The sequence below is a fragment of the Pyrus communis genome, chromosome 12 (genome assembly GCF_963583255.1).
Source record: "Pyrus communis chromosome 12, drPyrComm1.1, whole genome shotgun sequence".
Taxonomy (NCBI): domain Eukaryota; kingdom Viridiplantae; phylum Streptophyta; class Magnoliopsida; order Rosales; family Rosaceae; genus Pyrus; species Pyrus communis.
The window spans coordinates 12,842,424-12,854,112 of NC_084814.1; the positions used below are offsets into that span (position 1 = coordinate 12,842,424).

General features: G+C 39.5%; 1 protein-coding gene and 1 pseudogene across 1 annotated transcript; one reads left to right on the plus strand and one right to left on the minus strand.

Moving 5' to 3' along the window:
- Positions 1–3,028: 3,028 nt before the first annotated feature.
- LOC137711020 (probable LRR receptor-like serine/threonine-protein kinase At1g12460) lies at positions 3,029–6,992 on the plus strand. Its single transcript, XM_068450214.1, has 2 exons — positions 3,029–5,107; positions 5,199–6,992. Exons 1-2 carry the CDS (start codon positions 3,936–3,938, stop codon positions 6,682–6,684), a joined length of 2,658 nt encoding a protein of 885 aa, XP_068306315.1. The 5' UTR covers positions 3,029–3,935; the 3' UTR covers positions 6,685–6,992.
- A 340-nt stretch (positions 6,993–7,332) lies between these two features.
- On the minus strand, positions 7,333–11,293 carry LOC137710015 (probable aminotransferase ACS10; annotated as a pseudogene).
- Between the last annotated feature and the right edge of the window lie 396 nt (positions 11,294–11,689).

Below are 11,689 nucleotides of genomic sequence, written 5' to 3' on the forward strand. Positions count from 1 at the left end.
TTCACCAAGACTTAGCTTTAAGTCCTACTTTTTTTTTAGTATTGGATTTCAAGAGGGAGTAAATGTGAAGCTTAACCTTTTGGGGGGGGGGGGGGGGCGTAAATTTTAGAAGCTAAAGGTCTTCGCCTAAGTTGATCAAAGACAAAGTATATGGAGTGCAAGTCCAATGGAAATCCTACCAAATAGCTACTAACCACCAAAGAGAGCTGCCAAAGAAGATCCATGAATGAAACATCCAAGGAGTTGAGTAGCAAAGGTAGATGTTAGAGGAAATGCGGTGAGGAACGATATTTTCAAAGGAAAGTGGCAGAGTTGAGACAAGCTCAGGGTAAACTGAGACAAAGCTTAGGGAACACTGAGATAGAAGCTCATACCAAATACAACCCAGAAAATAAAAATAGCAAGGTAAAGAAAAGGAGGGAAAGGTTAGGGAAAGAGAGAAGACGGCTAAAATTAGAAGGATTTGGCTGCCATCGACCCCAGCAAAGGAAGGGTCGGCAGCTAAGAAGTAATTTTTAGGGTTGGCTGAGAGAGGTAGAGCTTTTTGAGAGAAAAAAAAAAAAAAAAGAAAGATAATTATGGTGTTTGATCTACATATATTACATTCCTAAAAGTAAAAAAGTTCTTCAAACTAAAGCAACTCGTTAGGAAGACCGAAGACCCCAAAATTCGTCAAACGTTGTACAATGCTATTAACTTGCTAAATCACTAAATTGAAAAATTAACGTATCATTAGCATCTAACTTGTCGATTCATATAAATTGGTGCACTTTTCTATTTAATTTGCAGTTAGAAAATTTTCTTTCCTTGTATGAATCGATGTGTATGAGGACTACTTATTTTCTTGAACCCTCTTGTGTATTGTTCAGAACATAGAATTTGTTCCAAGTTATTGTCCCATTACCATCCTACAAAACAAAACATATAAAAAAGTTCCAAGTGCCAAATAAAATAAGTAATTGTATAAAAAAGAAGATTCCATGCAATGCCACAACAAATGTGTACAGCAAATTCGTGCGGAGAGATAAGAAGGTGAAACTTACAACTACCAAGCCATCCTATGCAGTGCTTGCCAGGCTAACCAACCAAATAATTCAATAATCTGTAGTGCAACCACAGGTTGTTTATTTTCATTTTTTTCTTCTTGCTCAAGGGTCCTTTGATGCAGATAGAGAAGGGAATTTAAGTGGGCAAAAAGAATAGAAAAACAAAAATTTCGTAAAAGTATGATAGGTCTATTTAGGACCACCAACGGAATTGCCAAATGTTGCATTCTTTATCATGTATACTTTGTTTTATACAAGCTATAGTGGAGACTGAGAGAGTCAAACTTAGGACTTCAGAAGTAATATCAGTGTGTATTTCGCATATTTTGGTGTAGTCAAATTAGCTCAAGCGAATGTATACTGTACTAAAAAAAAAAAATGTACTCTACTGTACAGCTCAAAGTTGGAGTCTCCCTCTATACACTTATTAATAGCTCGTTTGAAAGTACTTTTAAAATAACTAAAATCACTTTCAGAGAAATGTTATTAAGTTAAGTGCTTATCCGGGATTCGCTTGCATTTTTACTAATGATTTGATTCCAAAATCATTTCCACCAAAAAATCTTTCATCCATTTTAAAAGCACTTCAAAACGAGGTTATAGTATTTCTCAATTCACTATTCTCAAATATCATGAAATTCGCATTTTTACTACCTTAGTTTTTTCGCCTCACTTTCCTACGTAAATTTACGTTTTTCTTCCATATTCATGCTTCTATTAGCCTTGCAAGGTGTACATGATGGTTCAAGCAGAGATTTTGAAATAAGTTATGTCAAACTAACATTTCAAAAACTTAAGAATAGCATATGTTGCCACGTGGACAAAAATCCAATTCCCGGCAAAAAATTGAAATTAAAATTTTGCTGGGTTTTTCCTATCCCTAAGTTCCATGAATGAGAGAAAGGCCGCATCCTAGCGTCTTATTTCTTTTAACAATTTTTTTTTTTATTTTGCCAAAAAAATTTAATTTCTTTAATTGTTTCATACGTCTATTTTGTTTTTGTTTTTTTTTTTTTTTTTGGGGGTGGGGGAAGAGAGGGGGTGCCCATTGTCATATTTTTGCACAATTATCATCGAATAAACGCTGCATTTACACTTTAACGATCCTTTTGACACTCAAGAGTAGCACAGTGCGAATTCATGATATTTTTTTAATCTAATATAACGATACTCGAAAATAATAAAGTGATAATTACTTTGAATTTAAAGTAGGTTATATATAATAAAAAAAAACATATTTTTCTTCTTCAATTTTCCTTTAAAAGCAAATTTGAGTTGGGTCTGCAAAGTTTGGTGAGAAGATTCTTCCGATCTTAGTCAAATGCAAAGAGACAAGATTTGAATGGAAAGGAGCAAAGATATAAAAATGTACTCTCACATTAAGTGGAAAGAAAGCAGAGAAATTGACCCAGTTGGCCACGTGTCGTGCTCAAGTATGAGGAGTTGGAGAAACTTGACATCACAGTTAATGCAGATGATTGTCATTTCCAGCTGGAAAATACTATGCAAATGCAACGTTAAAGACGATTTCTCCCCCATATTCCCCTTTATTATTATTATAGAGAGAGAACAATATGCTTAAATAAGTGAGTAATTAATTAACTAATGATATTTGTGAAACAATTAATAAAAGAAACAAAAGCAAAACCAATGTCTTGTCAAAGAACGAGGATCTCTTTGTGAAGATTGTAGAAATCACTACTTTATTATATTTGTTTATCGTATATTGTGTTATCAGTTTTCGTTAGGTATTATTTGTATTCAATTTTAAATAAAAATATTCAAAATAATTTATAACCGTAGAATGACAGATGAATGAAAGCGGTAAAATGATCTTCAGAATCCCTGTAAAGAGAATTTGAATGGGATCATGTCAAAGACTCAAAGTCATTACTTAAAACGGTTCAATGCAAAGGCAGGAGAGAGAGAGAGAAGGAGAGTCAGTTTGTTTACTTGTCAACTAATAGTAGAGACAAATTCGAGACACCCTCTTCGTCTTCTTCCTTTTTCTTCACTCTTTTTTTTTTCTTTGGTTTTCTTTGGATAGTAATTATGGCAGTGACTGGAATTGGTAGCCTGGTTGGTGGGGAAGAATGAATGCTGTGAAAGAGATGCAGACCCAACTCGGTCCTGGAGAGAGAAACACACACACGCTCATCTCTCTCTCTCTCTCTCTCTCTCCCTCCCTCCCTCTCCTCATTATCATTGTTCAGACATTACAAACTACACAGGTTAGAGAGAGAAAGAGTGGAGAGAGAGAGAGAGAGAGAGAGGGCATGCACGTGGTTGAGCATCAGTTTAAGTGGAGGCAAAAAAACTGCTGAATTTCCAGACTATTATAAGCAGTTACATTAAATTTTGGCTCCCACTCTCTCGCCTGCTTCCTTTCCAACCAAGCCAAACCCTTCACAGCTCACACATACACACACCATTTTCCTCCATTTTTCTTTTCCTTTCACAGTTAACCCCATAACTCCCTGCCTCCCATTACTTCTCACTGTTCCTCCTCCATTGGTTCAAGCCAAAAAGCTCAAATTTTGGTTCTTTGATTCGTTCCAGAAGCCAAAACGCTTCATAAATCTTGGATCTTTGGTTGTTCCTGAATCCTGAGCATCCACTGAGACAAACTCAGAAGCCAAAATTTCATCTTTTTGTGCAAATGTGGTGGAATTCTCAGAGATTTCTGCAATTCCAGCAAAACCCAAAAGTGAAAAATTTTGATTCTTTACCATGATCGTGATGGGGCGTTTCGGATACTCGAAAGAAAGTGCAACAATGGAGGCAAAGTAGCAGTCGGATCTTATCTGCTTCAGATCCAATTACCATAATGCCAAACGGGTAGACCCCTTCTTTTACCGCACACATTTACTGTATAGATTTGTAAGTAGCATGAGAAAGCTTCATACTTTTCGCCTTTCTCATGCCTCTTTGTGCTTTGTTGTTGCTTTATTTTTGGCAATAATTGATGTTACTTCAGTAACTGAGAAGGAGATTTTACTTCAATTCAAAGGGAATGTAACAAATGATCCGTACAATCGTTTAGGCTCATGGGTTTTTACTGGGAATCCTTGCAAAGATTATGATGGTGTGTTCTGTAACTCTGCTGGGTTTGTAGATAAGATAGTTTTGTTGAACACTAGCATTGGTGGAGTGCTGTCTCCGGCTTTGTCCGGGTTGAAATACCTGAGGGTTTTGACATTGTTTGGGAACAGATTTTCGGGAAGTATACCAAATGAGTATGCTGAGATTCGAACATTGTATAAGATGAATTTTAGTTCAAATGCTTTATCTGGGTCGATTCCAGAGTTTATAGGTGACTTGCCTAGCATTAGGCTTCTTGACTTGTCAAGGAATGGTTTTACTGGGGAGATTCCATCGGCTTTGTTTAAGTACTGTTACAAAACCAAGTTCGTTTCTTTGTCTCATAACGCTCTTTTGGGTTCAATGCCGGAATCATTGGCGAATTGCTCGAATCTTGAAGGGTTTGATTTCTCTTTCAACAATCTCAGCGGTGGCATACCTTCGCAAATTTGCGATATTCCCAGGTTAGATTATTTGTCACTAAGAAGCAATGCGTTATCAGGGAGTGTTGTGCAGCAGCTTTCGGCTTGCCACAGCTTGAAACTACTGGATCTCAGTAGCAATTTGTTTACTGGTTCAGCACCATTTGGGGTTCTTGGATTGAGCAATCTTACTTATTTCAATGTATCGCATAATGAGTTTAACGGGAAGGTTCCTGATATTACAACTTGTAGTGAGAGAATGGAGTCTTTTGATGCTTCATGGAATGTGTTGGACGGAGAGGTTCCTCCGAGTATTACAAACTGTAGAAGTCTCAAGGTTTTGGAGTTGGCGTACAATGGGCTGAGTGGGAGCATCCCAGATGTGCTCGGGAATCTGGTTAGGCTTGTCGTGATCCAATTGTGTAATAATTCAATAAGTGGAACTATTCCAGAAAAGCTTGCAAGCATTCAGCTGCTTCAGGTCTTGGATTTGCACAATCTCAACCTTGTTGGTGAAATACCCCATGATATAAGCAATTGCATGTTTCTGCGTGAGCTGTGAGTCCAAATACATTATGAAATTTGTTTAAATTTACATGCGATGTCTTTATATCTAAGCAAAAATATCTTATGTTTGTTGTTTCTGCAGGGATGTTTCTGGTAACTCGTTGGAGGGAGGAATTCCTCAAGGTCTTTACAACATGACTAACCTTGAAATCCTTGACCTCCATAAAAACCAGCTCAATGGAAGCATCCCACCAGATGTAGGAAATCTGTCCAGCTTACAATATCTGGATCTTTCACAAAATTCACTTTCGGGGTCAATTCCTTCTTCCCTTGGAAACCTAACAAAGTTGACCTATTTTAATCTCTCCTCCAATAAACTCTCAGGCACCATTCCTGCAGCTATTCAAGGTTACGGCTCCTATGCATTTATAAATAACCCCTTCCTCTGTGGTGCTCCATTGGACACGCCTTGCTCAGCAACTGGTAATGGTACTATCACTCCCACTTTGAGAAAACCCAAGGCTCTTCGTGTGCCTGCCATCTTTGCAATTGTTGCCGCTGCAGTGATTCTTAGTGGAGTATGTTTGGTATGCATTATGAACATCAAAGCCCACAGAAAGAAGCAAGCTGATGTGACATTGGTTGTCGAGAGCACACCACTTGGCTCCACTGATTCAAATGTTATAATCGGGAAGCTGGTTCTCTTCAGCCAAAGTTTGCCCTCAAGGTATGAAGACTGGGAGTCCGGCACAAAAGCTTTGCTTGACAAAGAATGTATAATAGGTGGTGGATCAATTGGTACGGTCTACAGAACAAATTTTGAAGGTGGCGTCTCAATTGCAGTAAAGAAGCTTGAGACTCTGGGAAGGATCAGAAATCAAGATGAATTCGAGCGAGAAATTGGACGACTGGGCAACCTTCAGCATCCCAATTTAGTAGCATTTCAAGGTTACTACTGGTCATCGACAATGCAGTTGATGCTATCAGAATTTGTCCCAAATGGGAATTTGTATGACAATCTACACAGTGTTCATTATCCAGGACCAAGCACTAGCAGAGGCAATAGTGAACTGTATTGGTGTAGGCGATTTAAGATTGCTTTGGGAACGGCGAAGGCGCTTGCCTACCTTCACCATGACTGTAGACCTCCTATTCTCCATCTAAACATTAAATCCACCAACATACTACTAGATGAGAAATATGAGCCAAAGTTGTCCGATTATGGGTTAGGTAAATTGCTTCCCATATTGGATAACTACGGTTTAACCAAATTCCACAATGCTGTCGGGTATGTTGCACCAGAGCTGGCTCAGAGTCTGAGACTAAGTGAGAAATGTGATGTCTATAGCTTCGGAGTTGTTCTTTTGGAACTGGTCACAGGGAGGAAACCGGTAGAGAGTCCTACTGCAAACGAGGTGGTGGTTTTGTGTGAATATGTTAGGGGATTATTGGAGACTGGCTTTGCTTCAGATTGCTTTGACAGAAGCTTAAGGGATTTTGTAGAGAATGAACTGATCCAGGTGATGAAATTAGGGTTGATTTGTACATCCGATCTCCCTTCGAAAAGACCAAGCATGGCTGAGGTTATACAGGTTCTTGAATCCATCAGAAACGGATTGGAGGCTTAGCTTGTCAAAGTAAATCGATAAATTGTGCTCTTGCCTCAGCATCGGATCAATGATGCATCTTCGCCGGAGCGGAGGTCAGAAAGATAGTTACCTGAATTGGTTGGATTAGTTGGGGAGAGTAGGAGGGTTTTGAATATAGGAAAAATAGATACAATTCATTGTATTCATTTGGGGTTTACCAAAATCAATTGTTTTCTTACATTTTTCAATCCTGCAAATAAGAACATTCATTTACTGTATGTCATTGATGGACAAACTAATACTTAATAAGAAATGTAGCAACATTTTGTTCTGGTTTCTTGTGCACAAATGGGGATGTAGAAATTGATTTCCGCACTCGTCTTCTGTCCATGTGTACCTTGTTTGATGTTAACCTTTGAATTGAACAAATCACAGATAATTGAGGACAGAAACAAACTGAATGTGTACAAGAAAAATGGTGTCTGGAGATCATTTCACTACTTTACGCTAAGTGCATGACATTTCGACTATCAAATTAGTAACACCAACGGACGGTGTGGCCAGTTCAGTTAAAAATTTTTCCCTTTTAACCACAAGAGAAAGCAATTGTGCTTTGTTCTTGGATCCGGTGCACTGACCTAAAAAAATTCTGTGCAACCTGAACCCGGAGAATGAATGAACAATACTTCAACCGTGTGATTTACTGGTTTCGGAAATTTTCCAAATTCGTTCCATAACAACAGGAATATCTTTTACAGTCAACGTTGTAAAACAAAACCGAAACCATCCGGGTTCAATACAATGACATGTTGATCCGGGTGTTACATTTAGCTTAGCTACATTCAACAACCTATCCCAGAGCTCAAGCTCCCCTTTCTCGCTGTAAAAGCAGATTAACCCGCTCATGTCAGCCCAACAGCTGAAACCCCCATTGCTCTTGGTGCACTCAATGCCCAATTGCTTCAAACCTGTCACAAATTTAAGGTACATTCCACGAAGCCTTTCTCTACTAGTATCAATGAACTTCCGGATGAATTTGGTGTCTGAAAGCATAGAGATGAGCACCTGTTGGGATGGGGAGGAAATGGACCAGAACCTTGTCAACTTTTTAGCAGCAGCCAGAACATCCTTGTTAAAGGAGTAGATAGCGCTGGCCCTAAAACCTGGAAGAGAAAGGTCTTTCGATAGACCGTACACTATATGAACTCTGTTCTGGTCGATATCTTCCGATTCAACAATTTCTGTCATGCTTACAAACTCTGCACTACCATACATGGATCCAGAAAATATTTCATTCGAGATTATATGTATGTTTTTCTCTCGGGCAAAGTCTAGAAGGTTGTGAAGTGATTCACGACTATAGAAACTGCCAACGGGATTTGAAGGATTTGAAATTATAATCCCACAAACCTTTACACCGCGTTTCTTTGCCTGGTTGAATGCACGTTCAAGTGCAGTCACGCTCAAGTTGAATTTGTCCGCACTACGGCATGGAACAGGTATAATCTCTCCTCCAGTTCGCCACTTTACATCTCTGTCCAAACTGCATATCATATTAAAAAAGTCAGGACTTCTTAGAGCCAGAGAGCAGAGATACTTACCTACAGAAACTTTCTATGTTGACATTAGTTGATAGTTATTACCCAGGGTAATATGGCGCTGGAACAAGAAATGCATTTCCGCTGTCTGCTAGGCAGAAACTTAGTATCTCAATTGCAGTTGTTGCACCAGCTGTCAATACTATTTGGGAGGGGTCGAAGAAAACTGACTTCCCCATGACTTAAGACATGAATCCTGCCACAGCCTACAGGTCTGGGAAAATTAGAAGTGCACAAAAAACTGACTGCCACTGTTCATATGAAGTATATAATGTAAAAGCATATGCATCCTAAAAATCAACCTGCATGGAGTGCTTATAACTGTTTTAAGTAAATGGACTCACGTTCGACGGACCACTACTAGTTCCAGTTTTCTAGTAAGATATACCATTTTCTAGCCAATTTGTGCAAATTATCAACTAAGTTCGCAAGTAATTAATTGTATTCTACAGGCGATAAATCATTTCGGAGAAACAATGAAACCACGTTCAATTAGAAACTTAACACCAATTGTCTCAAGTGACTTTGCTATTTTGATATACCCCAAAATTATTGAATCCCATCTAGACTCGGACAAAACTTTCAATCATTAGCAATGTATTAAAAGCGTGAGGCGTGGGCGAGGCGTCTGAGGCGAAGCCCGGCCTAGGCGTGAGGCGAAGCCTCACGGGATTTAACTTTTTTTTTTATATATATATATGTTTTATATATTATACATATAATTGTATAAAAATAATACTATGTAAAATAAACATCCATTCTCAATTTTTCATTCAAATCCATAGTCATTCAAAAGATAATATCATCTAAATTCATCATTCAAAGGTAATATCATCCAAATTCATCATTCAAAAGGTAATACAAACAAAGAAAACAATCTTTCATCCAAATCCTCTTCGTAGAAATCAAAATACAAACAAAGATATCAATCAATCATCCAAATCCTCTTCATCTAATTCTAAATAAAAGGCATCATCCTCTTCATTGCCAACTCTAGATGACCTTGGGTGTATGTCATCAATTTATATTTGTGGTCAATGTGTAAAAGACAAACCCCAACCTATAAGTTTATTGTGGCTTTAGTTTAAACTAAGGAGGTGGATATACTTTTCTGTCAATTAACCCCTCTACACTTTCTGACCTACTAGCACCTTCCACTATTATCCACTTATCTACACTTTCTGTTTTCTATCTAATACCAACTATTCAAACATTTCTACAAACAAGGCAGCACACAGAGGCAGAGCTCTTCCCCAGAAAACCTTCCTCAGAAAACTAAATCCCCAACTTTTTCAGAATTTCAGAAACCCTAACCCTTGGGATCTTGCTGATGGCACTGGGCTGACGGTGCTGGGGTGACGGCGGCCGGGTGATGGCGGCGTGGCAACGGTGTTGCTCCAAGCGGCGGCGTGGCGACCGGTGCTGCTCCAAGCAGCGGCTGTGTTCTCTGTTCTGGGCTTCTGGCGCGCGGGAGAAGAAGCAAGAAGGCGAAGAAGGCAGAGGCAGACAAAGGCGATCGAAGGTATGGTATGAAGAGGATGTTTAAAACTGAAAATCCTTACCCAAACGGTGTCGTTTTGGGTTTGGATGGTTTTTTTGAAAAAAAAAAAAAAAAAAAAAGAAACAGGGGCAGACAAGGCGTCCAGCGCCTCCGCGCCTCGGCGTCTCCGGCGAAGCATTTCGCCTACTCCACCAAAACAGAGGCGTTTGCCTCACCGCCGAGCCTCAAGGGCGCCCTGAGGCGAGTTCTTTAAAACATTGATCATTAGGTACATATTGCATAAAAAAAACTCAACCATTTTGATTCATAACTTAGACATACTTTTTGAAAAGTTTTCGGACATCTCAATTGTTATTCAAATAGAAAACAAGAGCCAAAACTCAATTTTCATATATTGACCAAACTAATCATACAATCGATACAGAAAATACAAAGTTAAAATTCAAATCAGGTTCCCACGTTAACCAACCAAACTAATACATTCGAATTTCGACATACAACGATTACATCAAAGGACACAACTTCTAATATCAATTGGCATTTACGTACTTTTAATCACAATCTTGGAATATGAGTACTATGAAACTTACCATTTTTAACTCCATCAATCCATCAAGAGGCTGGTAACAAGCAATCCCACAAATGCCGAGCTCGCCGCCACCCATAATTGCTTCCTTTGCATTCTCCAGGAACCAATCTCCAATCAAATCCAACGATAACTACACAATCCCAAATTCAACAAAACCCAATTTTTAAATTTTAAATTTTTTTAAACAAAAAAAAAAAAAAAAAAAATGAAAATTGTAAAAAGCTAAAGACTTGAAGATATACAAGCCAAAGCAAGCTTGACCCACCTTGTTTTCATCCAAACCCAATTGAATAACCCCATTCGGATTACTCAACTCGTCATACGGATCTTCCGCCACCTTCCTCAACCCATCGTCGTACGGCGACTGGCCACCTTTCAGAACCGAATTAGCCCGACCTGATGCGTAAACGGGGCCCCCGGCGCACCTTGGGGCGAGGAGGGTCCTGGAGACACTCCGGGGGCAGAACGGGAAGTTCCACCGGCCGTCCCGCATGCTCAGAATCGGATTCCGGCGAAGGCGTAGGCGGGTTGGGGTAGGGGTTGGAGCGGTGTCGTTTTAGATAGAGCTGGAGGAAATAAAACAAGGCGCACGGTATGATCGAGCCCAAAAGCAGACCTCCCCTGCCTTGGACGACGCCCTGGAGAGGGACTATAACTCTCATGGCGGTGGTGCCGCCGCCTCCGCCAGGGACTTCGGAGCGGTTGGTGTCTGGGACGGGGGGCAGGGTCCGGGTCATATTGGAGACATGTTGGGCGGATTGAATAGGGTGTTCGGGTCGTCGGAGAGTACAAAGCTTGGAGAAGGAGGAAGAGAGCAGAGGAAGCAATGGTGTGTCGTGTGAGGGAAGAGTGCCGAAATATTTCAATATTGGGGTTTTTGGGGGAATTTGACGCAAGGAACAACCACCACGAGGGTCGTGCGTCCCCAACGAATTTCAAGTTTTTATTTCATACCATATATTCTGAATTTTATTCTTGGTAAATCACATGGATTAGAGAGCTAAAATAATTTTGTAAATCTCTTTTTTTATTTTTATAGCAAAAGGAATACATTAAAGAGAAGAATCCCGCACACAACCGGTGCCATTAAAGTAGAAAAGAAAAGCCATATTTGCTTTCATTGGGAGACAAGCATCCCAAATACAAAGCTCCTTTCTCTTAAGCCCAACAGAGGCCATGACATCCACAACAAAATTTGCTTCCCTAAAATTATGCCTTCATTTGATATCATAGAAATATGTAGCGCACCACTTGATGTCTTCAATGATGGATCTTAAGTTCCAAGGCACATCATAAGCATCATGGACCGCATCAATGACTAGCTTTGAGGCACCCTCCACAATCACATAATTCAAG